The sequence below is a fragment of the Columba livia genome, chromosome 2 (assembly GCF_036013475.1).
Source record: "Columba livia isolate bColLiv1 breed racing homer chromosome 2, bColLiv1.pat.W.v2, whole genome shotgun sequence".
NCBI classification, from domain to species: Eukaryota; Metazoa; Chordata; class Aves; order Columbiformes; family Columbidae; genus Columba; species Columba livia.
Window position 1 is genome coordinate 134441942 of NC_088603.1, and position 22913 is coordinate 134464854.

Below are 22913 nucleotides of genomic sequence, written 5' to 3' on the forward strand. Positions count from 1 at the left end.
GGTCATCATACTCCAGTTTCACAGCCAGGAGCACTCTTGCAGTACTAGACCCTGTCCAAAAAACTTACTCTCCAGGACCTAGCATTGCTTCCCATTTTCCTTCTTGAGCAGGGGAGAGGTCACTGCCAAAGGTTATCATCATATTACTGTAATTGGGTCCTTTACCTTTCTGCTTCAGTCCAATTTTTACTTTAGCTTCATGATTTGATTTTGCCCTCTGATTGCTGTGAGCAGCAATGTTTTTTTTTTAATAAACCTGTGGATTCACAAATAATGTTTTATCAAAACTTTCATGGCAAACTGGCACCTATTACATGTGTTCTTCCTGCTTGCAAGTAGCTGATTGGTTGCTTTTTCATTTTTAAAAAAATATTTAATATTTTTCTTCCTAGTGACAGACAAATATACTTACTACCTTTTTCTCCACATTTAATAATTTGAGCTTTTAGTTAGAATTCTGGAATAGAGAGGAATAAGGGAAATGTATCTTTCATAAATATAGCCAAGTTTTATAGAACTGAGATCTGAGCTTAGTGTAGGTTATTTTGATACTCTTCAAATTCATTATGCTATCATAGTAATGCACTTTAAGTTTGATCTTAAGTATTAATATCATAGTGTTTGCAGTTCTTAGTTAAAAATTTCCCCTTGCAGCACAGAAACTTATTTCATTTAATTACTACCAAGAAATCCACTAAATTTGAGAAAGTGAATTAAGTTCAAATACTCCTAATAACAAAACCGAATACTTTAAAATCTGTATATATTTTTTTAAAATGTATTTTATGTGCAGGAATGTGACTCCACAGACTACGCTGGAATTTAGAGTGTGGAGCCATCACACTTTAAAAGCAGATGCTTTATTAGGAAGAGCCACTGTAGACTTGAGACAAGCTTTGGAAATACACAATAGAAAATGTAAGTTATCATGAAGGATATTTCGAGTGAAATAGAATTATTATTATTACTAATCTATATGTCAAACTGGCAACCAGACTACTAACTATATATGTAATTACAACTGATTTACAGTTGCTGTCTTTACTTGTCTCTTCTAGACATGTCTGTGCTATTGAGAGCAATTTAAATGGAACAATGGAATATCATAATTTTGAAACAAACATTAAAGTATGAGTTATGACAAATTAAGTAAAAGGGAAAGTGATTTAATACAATGCTTTGTGGCAAAATAATAACTAATTTGCTAGAAGATCTGTTTTATACTTGGTATAAAAAAGTCTAAACTTTCAGAAAAGCTGTTCATGTAATTTTTCATGTTCTTCTTCTGTGGAATCACTAGTAGAAAGGCTGGATTTTTTTCCCATCATAATTTATCTGCCCAGAGAGCAGTAGGAACCACTGGTTAGTGAAACAATTGGAAACTTCTTTTTAGTACATTAGTGATTGTTGTGTTCTATGTAACTGTTATTTTCATTGTCTTTAATGGAATTAAAAAGAGATCTTCTGTATCTAATTTGCCTTTTAATTTTTTTTTTTCATTAGTACAAGAAAATGGTGAATCCACACTTTAAATTCCACTCCAGAGTGGCAGTAGAATTCCAGCTAAACCAATCTTTAAAATTTCTCACAAGTTAGATAAACTAAAGAGCTCTGTTTAGGGAGGTGGGGGGAGGTGAGCTTTAGAAAAGCTTCATTTTTCTGGTACTTACAGAAAATTGAAACAGAATCCAAATTTGAGTGCAGTTTTTTTAAATTAAATTATAAAGATTCTGCCTAAGATTCCATAGTAAAACCAAAAAATTGCTTCTTTTTTTAAATAAGAAAAAGCAGTATCAGAAGAAACTGGCTTTTAATAATGATAGCCAAAAAATAGTTAATATTTTAACTATTCCTAACAAAATAGTAAATATTTTATTAGTCTCGATCCAGGGGATGTAGGATCCAACAAGTTAGCAAATTCTTTCAGGAAATAGTTGGCTGTGAGTTAGCTATACGTTGCACCAAAAGCAGTTTATGTGCAGTGTTTCTGATTTGGGCAAGTCAGCAGTTTGACACACGCTTGTTATCCAATAATTCAGTGTTAGGATAATCTGATTGGAATCCTTCAGTCATTCAGTTATTGAACACTTCTGTAAAATACTGCACTTGAAAGGTACTTTACTGAAGAAAATGTAAAGATGAAGTCCTCTAAATGCAGAAATTTCAGAATTAGTGCTGTTACTTTCTCCTGCTAAATACCACCAGTATTCGATTGCTGCCCATACCCCTCCCAGTTTTTTTGCCAGCTCAGCTGGAGTACAGCCACCTGCTGATCTGCTTTGGACAGATAACCTCTTAATATAACAGAAGCTAAACCAATCCCTCTTTGCAGAAATGATGAATTATAAATAAGTTAGTTTAACAGCTTGGTGATAGAGTTGTTTCTTCTTTGTCTTCTTTCAGGTAGTACCGTTTTCCAAAATGCAGATTGCTAAATCAATAATTCTGTAGACTTGGCAGCTTTGTGCTTGCTATGGCGATTTAAAGTACTTTGAAATCTGTGGTAATATAGCAGTGGGTGTCTGCTAGTAACTGCTGCCCAACTACACTGTTGAATCTGCTCTTTAAAGTTACAGCTTGGGAATATCTGGCAATAGCTTGTGGTAGCCTTCCCTGTTTCCATGTTTATTGTTCATTTATATTTGTTGAGAATGAAAAAAAATAAGGAAATGCTAGTTTAATACACAGAAGTGCACAGTGAGCTTTAACTTTAGCTTGGAATGCTGCCATATGGAGTGAAATATGGTGGTATATCTTGAAAAAGTAATCCTTCACTCTGACACCACAAATATGAAAAGGCCTTAACCATTTTAACCTGATGAATGTGAAGTCATAGCTGACTGGGTTTGGATTTATGACAGGTAGCTTTAACTACTGTACTAGTAACAGTTGATTTAGAGAGAATTACACAGTATTCACAGTGTGTTTTACCTCTGGATTATGTATGTCTCTCTACACATGTGTGCATTGCTTATCAGTCATATTGAAATCTTTTACTGCACCATGTACACCTTTTTTTATATATCACAATTATCTTGAAGTTTCTTTTGGTGAAAATAGTTTTTGATTTAAGTTTTGGTTGCTTGAGGTATCATCTGTTATTGCTTAATCCTTGGAGTTGGGATCAATGAAAATGTTAGTAAGGATTTACTAAAAATAATTTTAAATGAGGAAGTATTCTATGCAGTCTTTGCCTTTTTTTCTTCCTCAAAGTGTTGTTCTTTTCAGTGGTCTCTTAGAATTAGTTTTGGAAGATGATAGGAGGAAGTAACACAAGCTCTGGTTGTAGAATGAGGTTCCCTGTGACTTGCTATATTTGGGTGTGTAGTTCAGAAGTTGACTTTAAGCCTTCTCGTGTTATGTAAGTAGTGCATAATTTCAAAAGGGCTTAGTGGAAACAGCAAACCCGGGAAATCATTCACAACAAAGTGCTGAAACCACATGGATCTTATAGCATACCTATAGAACATAGGTTTTTCTGTGTTGATTTGAACCATCTGAACCTTTTTAACACTCAGTTTTGTACAACTGAATATGTGTCACATTTTCGTGCTGAAAGTCTCTTTTAATGTTGTTTAGAATTTAATGTTTCCTTTATCCCTTCTCTTCTTCTCTCCTCCTACCCACCCCAACTCCATTTTTAGTGGAGAAGGTGAAAGAACAGTTGAAACTCTCTTTGGAAAACAAGAGTGGCATGGTGCAAACAGGTGAACTCACAGTTGTGCTAGATGGTTTGGTTGTTGAACAAGAATCTCTTACAAATCTCAGTTCACCAGCAACCAGTAAGTTAAAGTAATTAAATCAGATGGTAATACTTTGATTAAGATTTCAAACAGATATAATAGAATATTTCTGTTGAATTTGTTTCTTACTGTTCAGTAGAAGTTCAGCAAAATGGCGAGGCTGTGCATGAAAGCAGAGATGCTTCAGCAGGAAGTACATCCAGGTTGGAATTTATTTTTGTGTTTTAAACTGTATGAAGCATATAGCAAATTTATCAGTTGAAATGTTTGGGTTATTTGTGTTTTAATTTTTTTGAAGGATTTTAATAGAATAGATTTTAACTGTCAAGCCCTAAATTATGTTACCACAGGTTAAAGAAACATTGCTTGTATGATAGTTATGTAATTTAGCTTGACAAGAGTGAATTATCTTCTTGCTCTGCTGATGGAGTCTACTCTCCACTACTTTATCATTGCCTCTTGGATGTTTAGCCCTCTGAACATAAAACTTAAACTGATTGGAAGTCTACTGAATGCTGCAGCAGAGATGAGGGGAACAGTGGTTAAGTGTGGTTTTGTGTATTTATTCCAATAATTTTCTTCTTCTGTTTAAGTACCATTTCTACTCGTGTCTACCTATTTGTTGCAACATACCCTCTGAATGGAAGGAAGAATTAGAAAAAGTCTAAATTACTTCCCCCTCACCCAGTTCCTTTTTAAGGTGGTGATCAGGAAGTTGTTTAAGAGACTTGTACTGAGTTTAGGAAGTAGTACTCAGAACAGAGAAAAAGGGTTTGCTTGCTTCAACCTGAAGAGGCAAAGAAAAGACTTTAGGATCAATTTAGAGCTTCATTCTTGGCTTCTCTACACCAGCTCAAGGACTGCCTGCAGAGAGCTAGGATTAGGTTGTTTGCACTCTCACCACTCAAACAGGTCAACATTCAGATCAGTTGAATGTTACTGGCCTGCTCATTTACCCTACAGTGAAACCCTTTCCATTTAAATTCTTGACACATCATGGACTGAAAAAAACAGAGTTGCTATGCAATTGAGTGTCAGGAAGACATTTGTCCTTGTATGCTCTACTTGATTCTTTTTTTGGATATATGGAGGTTTGTCTCTGTTCCCCCGTGGTTGCCTAGTATGATGGAGTGAGGGTAAAGAGTTACTTCTTATTTTTCTTTAGAAACGTTTGTGACTGTTGAAAGTGATTTGGAACACATCTGCATACCATTTTGAAACTTTAGTAACAATAATTTATTTTAATTCAAGTATTGTTGCTGGAGATGTGGCTTTTACTGGGATCTTGCTCTTGATGTTGGTATTTTGATTACAGGAGTTTTCCATACAATTATCCAGCAGCTTTGATTTACTGTTTTAAAATTAAGAGATGAAGAAAAGTTTTAAGGTAGCTTATGTGCATGTCATTAGGAAGCAAATAATGTTTGTAGTCTAGAGTTGAAAAGGGATAGAACTTTAATTCCGTTTATACTACTCCTTTGGAGTTGGGTAAGATAGCGTGGAAATGCTGCTTCTTCCTTTCTTATTCTTCAAAGTTGGACTTCTAACAATTCTCACATTTTTTGTCATCTGTTTAACTTGGTTTTAATTTTTAGCCTCTACTTCTTAAGAAGATGGAGAGTTAGCAATGAATGTAATTTTCACAATACTTGTCTCTGGTGGATAGCTTTAAGCATTTTGGGGTAGATTTAAGTGAAAACAGTGTAATTGAACAAGACCATTCACAAGCCCTTACAGTAGATTTATTTCCATGTGGCCTTATAAACACAGAGCTGCCTGTGTATATCTGTCCTTGTAATGTCCCATCCTGCCTATGTGCAGAGAAGCTCATCTTATTTTCCTTTTACTGAAGGAGAGTTTTGTTACTTTCATATGTTATAGTTAGAAGAATTTTTGGAGAAATGACAAACAGTACCAATTGTTCCACTTTCTTAATGAGAGAAAAAATGTTTTATTGCTCATAGCTGCTTTACAGAAGGTTCCTAAGGCAGTTTTGGAAGATGTGCCAGGTGCATCAGTCTGCCCAACTCAATTCTAATATGTCATTAGAAGTAAAAGATGGAGTGGAAATGGAAAATCTTCTCTGTTTTAAGTATCTGAAGTCCTCAAAACCAAAATTTTAGTTTTGTCCCTTAATTGTTATTGTCTTGCACTTGGCTGTTACTTAGGCTACAAACGTGGTGTTATAAGTTGTTGTGAATTTACTTCAGTTTCTTTATTTGTTTCTTTAGTGTGATTTAGTGTAGGGTTTGGTTTAGTTACATAACTGTTTAACATGTTGTTTGTAGTAAGCTAAAATGATCTCTTATTTTTACCAAGATCTGCTTGTGACATTTCTAATGGGATAGACAATCAAGTACCTTCCAACTCCGTAGTGCAGAATACTTTCTGTATAGAAGCTGTTAATGGAGACAGCACACCATCTCCTACTCATGTTGCAGCCAGACCCAAAAATACACCAGTACCAAAACCACTTGCAGCTCAGCCTGTCAACAGCACTGGTAAGAATGGGAGAGTTATGAGAACATGTTCCATAAGACTTTTTTATCTGGTTGAAATGTATCTGAAGTTGAGCCACTTTTCTATACAGTTTTGGTTGGATTTCAAAAATACTGAAAGGATGTTTCTGGGCTTGAATTTATAATCTTGTATGTCCACTTCTGTGAATTTTTCTGGAGTAGATCTATTCTTAAATGTACTAACTTTTGCACTTTCCCATCAGTTCTATGATGAAGAAATATGTAAAGCATCCAACATTTCCATTTCTGTGTCCCAGACAACTAAACTGTACTACTGATTGTCTGGAGGAAAAATCAGATTTCTTTCACAATTGATTTGACTGACTATAGTTAAAGTTTCTTTTGCTGTTAGATAAACCCAATTATTAGCGCTACCAAGGAGCTGTTGTGCTCTGGGTTGAGATGTGTTCCAGACTCTCCTTGCCTTCAATTTTTCCAAAAGGTATGCCTTTTCAAGACAGGTATTGGCAAATACTAAATTTAATTTTCCTCTTAAACATAAAAACTTTGATTATGACTACAAGTAAGATTAAGTACAGCAAAACAAATGAAAATAAAGTATTTTTTAATTTTTGTTCTTCTGGCAAAACTTTTCATCTAATAATGTCTGTGCTTTCTAAGCACTTTCTGCCTTTTCACAGCTGAGATTACAGTGATAGCAAAGGAAAAAGCCTTAAATAGAAATAGGCAAGCTGTTAATAAACAGTAGAACAGAGACTGTCAAACTTTCTGTAATAGAGTGGGAAGTGTGGGTATGGTGGGAAGATAGCAGAAACAATAATGAACTTGAAAAGATAATAATTAAATTAGGCCTTCTCTGAAGCTTTTGTGTGTGCAAATAACTTAAATTTCATTCCCCTCTCTTTTCAGTTGAAGTCCAGAGGGCATATATATTATTTAGGCATTGCTCCCTTTTTCTTCCATAGCAGAGAGATCTATTTGAAATCTGTATTAGGGTAGGGTAATTGCAAAAATAATTGATTTGTTCAAATAGTAATATTGATGAAATCTTCACTGAGTTTGCACTGAGGCACTCATATAACAGTTTTCCACTACTGTTCCAGTTGGAGACTTTTTTAAGGCAAGGCATAAAACAAGTCTCCAGCATTTGTTGATGACAAACTTTTTCCCCCCTCCAGTGTTCTGCTTAGCAGGATTGTAATTTCATGTGATGTTGCCAGAATTGCTGGTTTAGATCTAATTGGTGAGGTAATCAGCTGATGTAATGTTTTATAGATCTGTTTTGGAGATCAGCTTACTAAAAGAGCTGATGCTTTGTCAGTTATTTTGCTTCTAATTTTGTAATGTAATCCTATTCACTCTTTCATGTGGATGAATGAAAGTTTTTTTTCAATGAAAGCTGAAATTTCACTTTTTTTCCTGTTTAAATAAAATCGTTGCTAGTTAAAGCAAAAGTTTGAAGAAACTCTATCAGATTGTCTGTAGATATGATATTTTTAAATTCATGCTTTACATTTGCTTGCAATTGTAGGAAGTCTTGTCATGTCTTAATATAGGTAACCTGTCTTATGTGAGCTGGAAATAGTGATATATTACCCTGGAATAGTTGTGTTTCAAAAGCAATAACTTTACAGATTTTACAAATGCTGCTGCCAGTAAAATCATGCTTATCATTATGCATATCAAGAAAATATTTATGACCCTGTGGTAATTCCTTAAAGAAACTGACTTGCTAATTTAAATAAATTGCTGATGACTGTTCTATTGTTTGTAATTCTTTGACTTGCTTTTCTGACCATCTGAAAAAGCAAGAAATTCCTGACATTATATATATATTGCAAGTAGTAAGTAGAATCTAGCTATTTTTTATTTGTAAAAGCATTATACAGAATTAAATGAACTCTTCAAAATGATGGAACAGGATTTTATAGGTACTGGTTTAGGGTTAAATTTTGCAAATCTGTATTGATAAGGTTATAAGCGTAGAGCTATTGTACTGGCCTCAGTCCTTAGAATTGTAGGCTGATAGTGTGCAGTTAAAGAGAACATTACTGGTTCTACAAGTCTACACTGTGTATTATATTTAGTCTTGTAGAAAAATAGTTCCAACTCTAGTAGAGGTACAAGCTGATGAGTTTGAATAAAAATGTCACTGTTTTGTGTTGATTAGTAGTGGTGCAGAAAATGAAAGCTGTGAATGATGTTATGCTGCGTTTAGTAGGGCCTTGGCTTTTAGTGGGGGTCCTACTGGCTGCCATTCCTGATTTCGCTAAGGCCAGATGTTGTTGTCCTGAGATACCATTCTGTTAAGCTTTGCAGGTGATTGGTATTGATGTATTGTTGACCAAGTGGGCTTCAGAGTAATAAAGCCTTCTTAGCCCCTTTTTCCTGCTAAGTCCATGCCTGCTTTAAACCTTCAATGAAATTATGATTGCTTGAGTTGGACAACATTTGTATTGTTCTTTAAAAGACAGAAATGGATTTGATTCTTCTAGAATAATTTTCTTCAGTTATTGAACTACATAGATTATGTTAGCCAAATACTAATTTTTGTATTTTAATCCTGCTTTGGGAGGGGGATTTTTTTTTCTAAGTCACACACAGGTGTTTTGCTTCATTGTAGAGTTCTGTACCTCAGCTCTGAAAGGGTAATAAAAAAAAAATCACCTGTGTGAACTACCTCTTAGTTTTCCCTATTTCATGGAGTTATTTATCTCTTAATATTTTTCTTTCCTGTCATACTAATCAAGATTCTTTTTTGAACTTGATAGAAGTTCAGAGTTTCAAAGCAAATCAAGCAGTACTGTTTTCTAGTAAGCAGTTGGGTACCTTTTGCTAATCTCAAGATTAAGGTATAACATTAAATTGACCAAGATATGCGGAAACTAAGAAATTACCTTAGCAGGGAAGTATAGAGAATGCTTTGCAGACTGTAGGTTTTAATTACAGATTTGACTGAGGGAGGTACATTGCGACATTTTGTTATCTTAGACAAAAATGCTGCTTATAACATATAGGTGCGACTTAAACGTAATCCTTCCGTGTAGTTTACTCTAAAAGTTGGTAATTTGAAAAGTAAATCTCATCAGATTCTAATACACAAATGTTCTTACTTCCTATTTCTCAGTTAATGGCGAGTCATCTGCCTCTGCACCAGAAACTGGTAATTCTTCTGTCTCTGAGCCTCCAACAGGTTCAGTTGAAGCTCCCTCGTCTTCAGATTGCATTAACACTACAGAACCTCAGTCAACAACAGAAGCAACTGGTTGTTCTGAAAGCCACACTTCTGCATTACCTGGTGTGTCTGCTGAACTAGAACCTACAGTTGCAACAGACTGTGTGCAACCCAGTGCTAGAAACAGTACAGCAAATGCAGCAGATGCAGCAAAACCAAGGGAATCCTCCTCCACCTCAAGTGCATCTGCAGAACCTGTGAGACAGCAGCCTGGTAGTGCCAGTACAGAACCTTTGCCACCAGGGTATGTGGGCTTGAATTTAACGCTAAAATTATGTTTCATCTGAACGTGTATATAAAGAAACAAATGTAATTCTATACTGGGGTTGCCAGATGCAGGTCAGTTGACTGAGATGGGGTTATTTGATCTAAAATGTGGTTTGTGCTGCTGCTATAACTGATTTGCTGACATGGTATTGTGATCTGAATAGACAAACTCTTGGTCATTATGGACATGACGACTTTTCATTTGATATATTCAAACTTATTTGGGTCATAATCTTTTACTCCTTTGGTTCTTAAACTGTGAGAATGTAGTAGAGACCAAATACAGAGAACTAAAAATTAATAAAATAGTCTAGAAATACTTGTAGGTGCTTGCAGTGTGATGAGACCAGTAATGTTATAGATACACTTGAAATCTGTAATTTTTTTTTTTATCTCTGTGCTCAGAATAGCTAGAAACTTTTGATTCTTGTAGACTATTAGAAACCTCTTCTGTAGTCCTAAAGCTTAAATGCAAAATTAAAGATGTGCTTAAACATTAAATGAAAATATAGTACATACTCAAATATATATCTTAACATTAAGTGAAAGTATGTCTTCAGTAACTACCTGGAAACACTGACATTTCCTTAGTATTCTAAATTTTTAGTATTTTCTGAACGTAGAAATAATTTCTTAACTCGAAGTGTATGTACCTTGTGTCATTGTAGCTGATCTTTGAGGGGTCCTGTCTTTTACCTGCTCCCTCTGAAGGAGGTTCAGTAAATTATTGGTGACACTTGAGTTTCTGCAGTTGAATAAACATGAAAACAAGCATCTAAACAGATAGAAATATTGTATATATGTTGTTGGGAAAGAGTTACTTAGTTTTTAATTTTCAGATGCTTTGACAATGGAAGCTCTTTATAGGTGGGAATTCCTGTGGTCATCCCTGCTGTACACACACGTTTGCTTTTTAAATTAATTACAGGCTTTCCCATTGAGGACAAGGTCATGAATTCCAGGCATAGTGCACACTGTGGCCAAATGCATTTCTTCATCATTCCTCCCTGATCACATTTCCATGGTGTTTTTTTTATGGTTTGCTGCCACCCACCACCCCAAAATCTAATTGAATGTTCATTATGTTTAGCCCTGGTAATTCTGTACCATGCTGCTGCTCCTCCATATCTCCCAGTATCCTTAGCATTTAACGTCTTGAACTGCAGAAAGCATTTCGTAGGAGTTTTATAGATACTCTGTAATAGTAAGGAATTGCACATCAAATCCTGTGAGTAGCAGGCAAGGTGTTCTGCCTGTGTTTTTAGGAGCTAATAATTATGTATATATGAGAAATGAACATATATCTAATGCAAGCAAGGACTTCGACTTTTTGTCTGGTTTCTTTTATTGCATTTTGGCAGTTCTCAGCAGTATGAAATTTAAGTTGTTTGTAAAGTTTGGTCACAGAATCACAGAATGTTAGGGGTTGGAAGGGACCTTGGAAGATCATCTAGTCCAATCCCCCCCACCAGAGCAGGAACACCTAGATGAGGTTACACAGGAATGTGTCCAGGTGGGTTTTGAATGTCTCCAGAGAAGGAGACTCCACAACCTCCCTGGGCAGCCTGTTCCAGTGTTGTGTCACCCTCACTGAGAAGTTTCTTCTCATATTTAAGTGAAACCTTGTGTGTTCCAGTTTGCACCCATTGCCCCTTGTCTTATCATTGATTGTCACCGAGAAGAGCCTGGCTCCATCCTCGTGACACTCACCCTTTACATATTTATAAACATTAATGAGGTCTCCCCTCAGTCTGCTCTTCTCCAAGCTAGAGAGACCCAGTTCCCTCAGCCTTTCCTCTTAACAGAGATGCTCCACTCCCTTAATCACCTTTGTTGCCCTGTGCTGGACTCTCTCCAGCAGCTCCCTGTCCTTCTTGAACTGAGGGGCCCAGAACTGGACACAATATTCCACGTGTGGTCTCACCAGGGCAGAGTAGAGGGGAAGCAGGGCCTCTCTGGATCTACTAACCACCCCGCTTCTAACCCAGCCCAGGATGCCATTGGCCTTCCTGGCCATAAGGGCACAGTGCTGGCTCATGATCATCCTGCTGTCCACCAGGACCCCCAGGTCCCTTTCCCCTACACTGCTCTCTAATAGGTCATCTCCCAACTTATACTGGAACCTGGGGTTGTTCCTACCCAGATGCAAGACTCTACACTTGCCCGTGTTATATTTCGTTAAATTTTTCCCCACGCAACTCTCCAGCCTGTCCAGGTCCCGCTGGATGGCAGCACAGCCTTCTGGGGTGTCAGCCACTCCTCCCAGCTTGGTGTCATCAGCAAACTTGCTGATAGTGCACTCTATTCCCTCATCCAAGTAACTGATGAATATATGGAATAGTATTAGTCCCAGTACTGACCCTTGAGGCACTCCACTAGATACAGGCCTCCAACTGAACTCTGCCCCATTGACCACAACTCTCTGGCTTCTTTCCTTCAGTCAGTTCGCAGTCCACCTCACTACCCGATTGTCCAGACCACACTTCCTCAGTTTAGCTGTGAGGATGCTGTGGGAGACTCTGTCAAATGCTTTACCAGAATCAAGATAGACCACATCCACTTCTTTGCCATCATCTATCTACCTTGTTATGTCCTCATAAATGGCTATGCGGTTGGTGAAGCATTCCTTCCCCTTGGTGAAGCCATGTTGACTGCCCCCAATGATCCTTTTATCCTTTGGCCCTCTCTCCATGGTCAATGTAAGTCTGCTTTGCAACTAAAACTGAAGAAGTAATCCCCAGGGATATCAGAGGATTTACCAGGCTAGGAAACAGAAATGGAAAACCATCTGATGGTACACATCTCAGGTTCACTCTCAAAGATCCTGTTGTTTGTTGGATCTAGGAAACAGTGCTTCAAAATGTAAACTCCCTCTTGTTTTTGAGAGACACATTTACTCAGAAGCGCAAAGAATGCATCTCTAAGCACTTTTGGAATGAGGTTATTTTAGCATCCAGGCATTGAGCAGATAATTATTTGTCTTTGTTGTGAGATTACTTAGATAGAATTTTAAAACGGTTGTGAATATTGATGTGTGCTCATTTTATGTACGAAGTTCTTTAAATAAGTCTTTATGGTGACATCAGTTCAAGTAGGAAGTAACTGATAGGTATTCTAGTGTGAGTTTTCTTTGATATTTTAGAATGAGTTTTGCATCATAGTCTTTTCATTCAATACGAAGGTACTTCTTTGGCTTATTGAGAAATAAGCCCTAGGAAGTACTTTCTCTTTGACTTACGTGAAAGTCTTTCTGTCTTGAAGGTGGGAGCAAAGAAAGGATCCTCATGGTAGAACCTATTATGTTGATCACAACACACGAACAACAACATGGGAAAGACCACAGCCCTTACCTCCTGGGTAATGTAGATGTTTTTGATTTAAATATGATAAAGGTACTACGGTTTTGCTTATTTGTTTGGTACAGGAAAAATACTAGCTTTTTAAAACAGCTCGTTAGACCTGTTTTATACATCATATATTAATAAATTCTAGCTTTCATTTAATTTAGAATTATATCAATTGCAGCTATTTTATAGTAATGTTGGTACTGTATATTTTGCTTGTTCTGATCACTTGTTCAAATAGAGCAACTACATTACTTTTTTCTTCCTTTAAAACTTAAGCATTAAATAATGCACATTTGGCTACCTTTATTTAGGTGGCACTGCTAGGTTTAGGACACTGGTTCCAAACTTCATTTTTCCAGGCAGTGTTTTCTGTGAAGCCTGCCAACATTGCTTATGGTCACAGACATGTACAGAGTTAAAAATGAGGTGACAGAGAGCTGAGGATGCAATTGCTTGAGGGCTGTCTTTGCTCAATGTTATTGTCCTTTTATCAATAAAGTTGGGGAGTACTTTTGTGCACTTTAGAAATGAAAATAAAGCCTGTGACTCCAGTACTGAATTCAAGTACTGTCTAGGAATTTATCATGAAAAGAAAATTAGTTATGTAATATTACTGAAAAAATTAGCTCTTAACATTTGTGTTTCTTGAAAGCTGGGAAAGAAGAGTTGATGATCGTGGAAGAGTTTACTATGTGGACCACAACACGAGAACAACAACATGGCAGCGGCCAACAATGGAATCTGTCAGGAACTTTGAGCAGTGGCAATCTCAGCGGAATCAACTGCAGGGAGCTATGCAGCAGTTTAACCAACGATACCTCTATTCGGTAACTTTTACATAAAATTTAGAAATTAGTAGAGTGGTATAGGTGTACTTTTTGTTCTTTAACTTTTTCTAAAGTGATTTTATAACTATTAAACCACATGCATTGTGAGACATTTGGCATCAGTAATTCAGATTCTGATTCTGTTGAAAATGTGAACAAAAATTGTCCTTGGGGGCAAAAAGTACTTCCTTCCAAGTCTGTTCCCTAACTTGAGCCTTGTATACTGCATGATACTGAAGACTTTTAATTATAGTAGTAAGAGGTAAAACTAAAGCAGTCCATTAACTGAAAAGGAGAATATTATGAGTAGCTTCGAAGAGGATGTTTCTTGAGACACATTTTTTCCGTCCGTGGCTGCATAAATAGGATAGTTGCTTTTTCAGAGTTAAGAATGATGGTGCCTGCATGTCACTGTCACTCTAAACAGTCAATTTTAAGAATAGTGCTTGGTCTCTTAAAAAAAGGTCCAGTCCCAGAGACTTCATAAGTGATATGTAGCAAATCTGGAGTGTTCTAAGGAAGAAACCATTCAAGTACAAGTCTAAAACAGCGTCATTGGATTAGGACTTTGTGCATCCACAGACCTAACTTTGCTTTGAATTTGATGGACTTTATTCAGGTACCCCACTGAAGTAAAGGATGCTGCAGTATTCTTACGTTTAATAGTTCTCAGCGTCTCATTGTCTTAATTAGACATTGTATCTCATCACTAGCAATAGCAGAAACACACATTTTACACTGATTTTTCTTAACTGCTGGAGCTTTGCATCGAAGTCAGTTTATCTTATGGAATTAGAGTAAGGTAGAATGGTTGAGGTTGGAAGGAACCTCTGGAGGTCGTCTGGTCCAATCCCCTGCTCAAGCAGGACTGCCTAGAGCAGGCTGCCCAGGACCTTGTCCAGATGGCTTTTCAATATCTCTGAGGATGGAGACTCCACAGTCTCCCTGAGCAACCTGTATCAGAGCTTGGTCACCCTGACAGTGAAAAAGTGCTTCCTGATGTTCAGAGGGAACCTCCTGTGTTCCAGTGTGTGCCTGTTGCCTCTGGTCCTGTCACTGGACACCACTGGAAAGAGCCTGGCTTGGGGACAGGTGAATTAATACTTTTAATGAGTAAGATAATGTTTCGATTACATTGAACAGTAAAAACTAAGCTATCTGAAGGAAGAAGAATGGATAGGATATGGTTATTTTAGTTCCTTTTAATTTTACTTGAGTTCATATGTTGTACTCCTTTTGGTATTGAATCTGGCTCATCCCATGCCACTGCCTAGTGTTTCAGTGTGTTCTGTTAAATATCCATTAGCCAGCAGCCACACACAAATGCTTAGACCCTGTAAGAAGACCAGTTATTTGGCAGACAGCATTTTCAGTTGTGCATTATTCTTTATATATTCACCACACAGAAGTCTTTGGTTACAGGGTCATTGTGACTGTGCAGTTTGCAAAAGCAGAAAAGACTTAATTGCTTTTGCTGCTGAGGTAATAATTTTCTGCTCACATCTAGTAGCTGGTGGCTGGAACAAAGAGGCAGCTTGGTTTTAAGTGTAGCTATTGGCATTTTCTTCTGATCTTGCTATATTTCTGTTTCACAGGAAAAATATTGTAGCTTTTCTGCCTGAATTTTCTGTTGTAAACTCTTCAGTGGATTTGAGATTTTTGGATTGCATATCCTATTTAAAGCAGTATTAGTAGCAAGGTGATCCTTAAGATACTGTCTAGAAAATGTTGATTGGTTTCCGTAAAACAAAATTCCATTCTGCACAAAAACCCCCAACCAAAACCAAACCAAACAAACCATTTTAGTGTAAAAAAAAATTTGGGGGGGGGGAATGCTTTTAGTTATAAATCATACTATGGATCCTGCAGTTTGGGGGATTTCTACCTTTTACATTTTATTTTTCCCATGTTTTGTATTCTTGGGAGCTACTGTGGGACTTCTGCAAGGTTACAGTATGTTATGAGCTTAGTATGGTTTTACATAATAATTTAATCTGGGTTTTTTTTTGCTTTTACTGTATGTTGGTATAACTCCAACCATCCACATTTTTAATGAATGCAGCTGCTTTTGCAAAGAATGACAAAGTCTGAAAATAGCCAAACAGCCAGGGAAGATATCATGTATTGAGGAAGCAAAAAACCCTGTGTTGGCAGTAATCGCTGTGCTTGGAAATGTTTATTATGATAAAGCATGTTCTTAAGCAAGAACATTGTGCTTATCTGCTTATACGTGCTTCTGCAAAACTTCTATGAACTGTACATCTTGAAGACCGCTGACTCTCAAGTTCGCTATAGGAAGGAAAAGGGAGGGTGTGCTGGATTGGAAACAGTGGAGGCAAGAGCACAAATCATATCTTATTATAACACAATCTATGTTTCTTCACACAAACAGACTAAAAATGGCTTTTTTTTTTTTTTCTGGAGTGGATAGTGTTCAGAACTAGTGGTAATCTTAAAACATTGAGGAAATAAATAATAATATTTGGCCTAACTGTATGTCCTCCTGTTTTTAAATAGGCTTCAATGTTGTCAGCAGAAAATGATCCACTTGGGCCTTTACCACCAGGTTGGGGTAAGCTAATTAACTGTTGATTTCAGGAAGTGACAGTAACAGAAATGTGGAATGCAATTACTGTACAGTGTTTTTTCTCTTGTTTTTCCCCTAGAAAGGAGAGTGGATTCAAATGATAGGGTGTATTTTGTAAATCATAACACAAAAACAACACAGTGGGAAGATCCTCGAACTCAAGGGTAGGTGTGTATATTGACCGTGCAGTTAAAAAGATCTTGCTTAATTCTCATATGTCATGATATGGGGGGGGAAAAAAGCGCTGTCTGCGATTTCTTCTACAGTTTACAAAATGAAGACCCTCTTCCAGAGGGCTGGGAAATCCGTTATACCAGAGAAGGTGTCAGATACTTTGTTGACCATAATACAAGAACCACCACCTTCAATGATCCTCGTACTGGGAAATCTTCTGTGTAAGTGAGAAAATGTTTTTTAGCATTTTAATTTGTTTTAGTTTAATGATCCAGTCTTTTCATAGTAGGAAACAATCTATGAATCAAGCATTAAGTTATGAACAGATTGTTGTCTTGTAAATTTAATCTATTTTTAAGCTTTAGACGTCAGTTTATCTATGACATTGTTTGCTGTGTTGCTCTAAGGTTCAATAGTTTTTATACACTTTTCAAATACCAAGACTGTAATTGTTTTATAAATAGAGTGGGGAAGTGAGGTGAACATGAATATTGAACTAGTGTAACTAATAGTTAAATTTTTAAAGAAACAGCAAATTATTGTAATGAGTATTGCTTATAGTTATACACCTTCTAGCAACATCAATGTCTAAACAAAGTACTTCTAAACACTTTTCAACAATTTTACATGCAAAACTTTAAAAAAATGATTTAATCAGAAGTATTGACCCAATACTTCTGTGTCAGTTGTAAGGTCTTTTATGTAGGGTAGGGTTTACTTCTGCTGGTATGTTGATGCCTTTTAATTCAAAGAGCCTATAGAGTATTGTGCTAGAAATTCCTTCATAGTTCTACAAACAACTGAATTTATGAAGCCTAATTTGGCAGTAGCTGTCTTTCAGTGAAGGCAATAAATTAGAAGTCTCTTTAGTTGGCTTGCAGTTTTTACAAGAATGATAGGATTAGGAGTCCTCTAGACTTTCTTTTGAATTTGGTAAGCTGACTAGCATCTTAACCCCCAAAAATGGGGCGGGGCAGAAAGGAATGCTGTCTAACCAAACCATCTATTGCATTTTGTTTCTGGTCGTATCTTACAATAACGGTTTTTGTATATTTTTGAAATCCGCATGCTGTTGTTCAGCATTAAAAGTACTGTTTGGTGTCTGTATGGTTAATGTATCTCAAATATATTTCGTTACAGAAATAAAGGGCCACAGATTGCTTATGAGCGTAGCTTTAGATGGAAACTTGCTCATTTCCGTTACTTGTGTCAGGTACTGATTAAGTAATTATTTACTTTTTGAAATTGTTTGAATTTACATTTATGTGTGCTGCCTTTTAACATTATTGCCTTATGATTACAGTCCAATGCGCTGCCAAGTCATGTGAAAATCAATGTATCAAGACAGACTTTGTTTGAAGATTCCTTCCAGCAAGTAAGCCTACAAAGATTGTTGTGTTTGTTTATCAAAATAAAGCATAAGAACAAAAATGGTCATGGCCAGTTCAGACTAATGGTCCTTTAGACAGTCATCTTCCTCTGTTATTAACTAAAGGGGCATTCTTAGGGGAGACTGTAAGAACGGAAGTAATATATATAATACTTCTACCAAATGATCCTTCAGCTCCCACCTGTTTGCAATTTAAATGCTTTTTGAGCTTTATGTGATTTCTGGGTATTTAATAATCCTCAAGGTACTTCTGTCAGCTTGACTGTGCTTCTCTTCTGAACTTTTTGCATCTGCAGCATCCTGTGGTAAAGAGTTCCATAGCTTAACCACATTGCATACCATATTAACTTAACCACATTGGATTTGCTTTCCTGATCCTTGTGTGTGGTTATATACATTACAAAATGTTGTTTTCTCTGATTAAAACTGGTGTCCTGTTTGTCCTTCAAATGTTAAACCTGTGTAATTGAAACTTACAGTTCTTGGGCTGTTACCGTCTGCAGCCGTTGTATGTTCCTTCCTTCTTTCTTTGAACAATCAAAATTCTTGTCACTGTCACCACATAAAAGACCTCTTGGCAGAGATTCTCTATAGGTAAAAAAATACATTATTAATGAAAGTATATTACACTTATTTTGGATTGGAATAAATGACTTTTAGGTGATTTGCCTAAAACCAAAAATCTGTAACATGTCAAATGAAATGCCTTTTTGCCCGTTTTCCTTTAATGATAGAGATATACTTAAGATGTGTATAAGAACAGGGTGACCATATAGTGATACACTGTCCAGATGTGGTCTCCCTCTTGGTAGCAGTATGCTGCTCAAGGATTTTAAGTCCAAACTGGTGTTTTTGTGTGCAATCATTGACTGCATGATTTGTGAGTTAGTCTAATTCCGTGTCAAATCTGTGTAAACTTGACATATATGGCATTTCTGTATCAATTAAATCTGAATAAAAAAGAACAATTGTGTTGACAATGTATATTTTATAGCTTATTACAATTTTGGATTTTTTTCATAGATTATGGCATTAAAACCCTATGATTTGAGGAGAAGATTATATGTTATATTCAGAGGAGAAGAAGGATTGGATTATGGTGGCTTGGCAAGGTAAAAGAAATAAATTATTTTAAATACTTTTTATTTTTTATAGCACACTAACCTTGATTTCTAATGTCATTCTATTGGCAAAAAAGCTGGTTGCTTTTGCAGTCTGACCCTGGTTACCTCTTTAGCTCCCCTTAATGCATTAAAGAGGTGGAACTGGCAGCACTGGCTATTGTTATAGAGTGTAACCTTGCATTAGTGTAACTGTGTCTCAGTTGGTCAGTTCTTTGACAAAGATTGATGTTTAAATTGGTATTTTTTTATGTCTGTTAATTGCTCTAGACTGAGTTATTTCAGAAACTTTCTGTCAGAAAGTTCTACTTTCCTGAAAGTGGAGACTGTGGAAAAATAAAGTGGTTTGCTTATTTGGGAGACAACAAGCAAACACCAGACTGGGGCTGATATGAACAGAAAGGACCTAAACAAGAGGAGAGTAGCACAGGCAAGAAGCGACAGCAAACGAACAGACTAAGTAGGCTGTGCAGGAATGCGAAACAGCTGGACTACAAGAATCTAGAATCTGAGGTGGAACTCGGAGGCAAAAATCTGGTCACAGGAAAAACATAAACAAAGCGTGTTTTCTCTGTTGACCAAATAGAAGACAACCTCTGACTACTGCTGCCAGTGACTTGACTGAAATGTTGCTAGTAGGATGAAAATTTCAGTACTGCTGCAGCTCCAAGGTATTAGAAGTAGTCATAGGTAGTAGAATTATTCTTTTTGCCTGATTTAAAATGTAAAATAGTTCTCTTTTGGTTTTGTTCTGGTTCTGTGTATCTTGCTGTGTTAAAATGAAGTTAGTGAAAATGTGTAGGATTCGTAAGGAAGGAAGCTTGCTTCTGAATGTTGGGCTTCTTTAGATATGTAGGTGGTTGTGCTCCTGGATTACAATATCTGAAAACCTTTTGGGGGATGACTTCAGAGAGGAAACCAGTTTTTGCTTTGCCTGGGTTTTGTTTGCTTGGTGTCAATATCACGATGGCCGTAGGCAAGGGGATGAGGACCAGGAGAGTTCAAAGTAATCTGTTTCAGAGAAACAAAGTATTCCAAAGAAGTGATGTTAGAATAATTGAGCTGAAGTGTTAGTCACAGAAAATAGCAAAATAAATAATATATATTTTTTAAAAGTAGAATAATTTCATAGTTTTAGGAATAAGTCTTACTCAAGATTTTGTATGTTACGGTGAGAAGCAGCAAAGATCTCATTGTAACCTGAGCTGAGAATTCATTGAGAACATGGAATAAATGTTTGATTACTGACTTGATAATATAATACTGCATTAATACAAATAAAGCTGATGCACCTGATCTATCACGTCTCTCTCAGCCAATTAAACTCAGTGTTCTCTCCAGATTTTTACCTTGTGTTTAGCAGAACCCATCTGACACTGTGTCCTGTTGCTAGTTCTAGCTGTTGACATGAAAGATTCATTGCTTTTGCAAACTTGTTGATGACTGATATCTTCGATTCCTCCCTTTTTATCTGGCTTTGATCTAATTCAAGTGGCTATTAAATTTGATGCAGGGTTAAAATAATTGTCTCAGTGTAAAACTTGCGTAGAATGCTGTAAAGTATTCTCATACTTACTAAAGACACACAGAACCTCTTAGGGCAGGAGTAGTTATATTTATACAGTCCTAAAATTACATTTGGCCCTTCAAAGGCAACCACGAGGCTGATGTGGCCCCCAGAAAAAATGAGTCTGACACCCTTGCATTAGGGTTATTGTCTCCTGGCTGCCTTTCTCTGTTTGCTGTTTGTACTTGGCCTTTGGGTTGGAAGCGAGTTATCACAGTATCACAGTATGTTTGGGATTGGAAGGGACCTCAAAAGATCATCTAGTCCAATCCCCCAGTTGTAATGAATCATTATCCATGACTTGAGTTTCTTAGCACGGTTAAGAGAAACATGCCAGCAAACATCTAATTTCTATTTCCTGATGTCAGGTAAATATAGGGATAGAAAAGATACCTCTTAAATGTGACAGCTGAAAGGTGACAAGGATGGAATTCAGTCCCTGCAGTTATTATAGGATAGACTTTTAGCTTTTTTTTATAGCTTTTCACTAAGCTTGGTTGTTTAGTTCCAAGCACTCAGGCCCTGAAACAAAAAGCTCCTGAGTCTGTATGACTGCCTCTGAGGTCTCTGATTATATGCAAATTCTGTAAAGCAAAAAATATTCTAAAAATCAGCTGTTCTAACACTGAAATACCAGATTCTATTATTATTTCAGGTTAAACTGCATTGGAAACTGTGAAAGTGGTGAATAGCATGTATTAGTTAAACCTCAACAAAAAGTTTTCACATTGTTGTGTCCCGTGGGCTTAATTTGTTAAACCACACTACCTCAGTGTGTGCTCTGCTGACAGATTGGGAAAGCAAATATGTTATGCTGCGTTTTTTTGTTTGTTTGTTCTGTGTTACGTAAGGTTGTTTATAATAAACACTGCCCATGGAATAGTCTGTAATTTTTTTGAATAAAGATTTGAGTTTTATGCAGTAAAGCAGGCGTGAGGAGGATAAATACTGTATACTGGTTGAGGCAAGGACTCTGTATGCAAGAATGCTACTAACATGCAGCTAAAACCTGTGCTATGAGTATGTGTTCAAGGTCACAATCCTAACAATAGTTTCTAAACTTCGGAAACCATGACTTTCTAACATTGTTTATAATTATGATTTTTTGTATTTAAGAAGTATATAATGCCATATATTACTCTGTGATTCTATTACCACACTGTTTATATTATTCTTCTAAGTTTGCTTATATTTTGACCATTTTGCTAGCTACCTAAGGGAATGGTGATAAACATCTGTATTTGATGGTTTTTTTGTGTATACATGTGTTTTTTCCTTAGAGAATGGTTTTTCTTGCTTTCCCATGAAGTACTGAACCCTATGTACTGCCTATTTGAATATGCTGGCAAGAGCAACTATTGCCTGCAGATAAATCCAGCATCAACAATCAATCCTGACCATCTTTCATATTTCTGTTTCATTGGGCGCTTTATTGCCATGGTAGGTTAGATTTTTAAGGTTTTATTGTTTGCTGTAGCTATACATTTATTCCTGAACAGTGTTTGTTTTTACAGTTATTAAAGGTTATATTAATATCTTAGAAATGGAAGATTAAGCCACGTAAGGTTATTGAGCCAAAATATTCCTTGAGAATTAACTCTCTTACATGTGTTTCCTGGGATAGTGATAAAAGTTCATGATATTCAAGATAATATTTTATTTTTATCAATTGGGTGTGTGTGCTTCTGCAAACCACTGTTTGATGAGTGTCTGAATACTGATGCTCTGAAAAATGTGACTAGTATTTTGTGAAGAAGGCTTCTCAGTTAGATGTGGTATACCTTATTGTATTAGAAAAAAAAGAAGAGTTTGAAATGTTTTGCAGACACTATGAGCCTTAACTGAAACATACGTACATGGACACAAAGGTTGGATAATGAGGAGAGCAAGAACTGGCAGGGAACTGATTATCCGCCACCAGGGTTCACTTACACTAAAAGCTGCTGAGGCGTGTGGGATCATTTCCTCTTCTGGGATCACTAAGTCAGTTTTCTGTAGTGGACTCCTGCTCTGTCACATCTCGTTCCTCCCATGTAGTGATACAGTCATCTTTCCACATAATCATTGTGGTGTCTGTGGGTAGCCCTCAGCAGCATCCCTGAACATGGTGAACAGCAAAACCAAAAAGAGTAGATAAAAGTACATTTTGAGGTTGAAGAGACTGTCATCTTCTCT

The 22913-nt window shown here is 36.6% G+C and overlaps 1 protein-coding gene across 6 annotated transcripts in view; it reads left to right on the top strand.

Annotated features, from left to right (window-relative positions):
- Positions 1-22913, top strand: part of WWP1 (WW domain containing E3 ubiquitin protein ligase 1) — a 57420-nt gene that overhangs the window by 25629 nt on the left and 8878 nt on the right. Inside the window, exons 4-17 of one of the 6 annotated variants that reach the window (XM_065053910.1) lie at positions 794-918; positions 3645-3782; positions 3880-3946; positions 6063-6244; positions 9351-9702; positions 12987-13082; positions 13725-13899; positions 16417-16471; positions 16566-16650; positions 16753-16881; positions 17801-17873; positions 17964-18035; positions 19074-19162; positions 22019-22178. In XM_065053910.1, coding sequence (XP_064909982.1) covers positions 794-918; positions 3645-3782; positions 3880-3946; positions 6063-6244; positions 9351-9702; positions 12987-13082; positions 13725-13899; positions 16417-16471; positions 16566-16650; positions 16753-16881; positions 17801-17873; positions 17964-18035; positions 19074-19162; positions 22019-22178 — 1798 coding nt within the window. The remainder of the gene's footprint in view (positions 1-793; positions 919-3644; positions 3783-3879; positions 3947-6062; positions 6245-9350; positions 9703-12986; positions 13083-13724; positions 13900-16416; positions 16472-16565; positions 16651-16752; positions 16882-17800; positions 17874-17963; positions 18036-19073; positions 19163-22018; positions 22179-22913) is intronic. The other 5 variants (XM_065053911.1, XM_065053912.1, XM_065053914.1 and 2 more) reach the window with 5 other exon arrangements.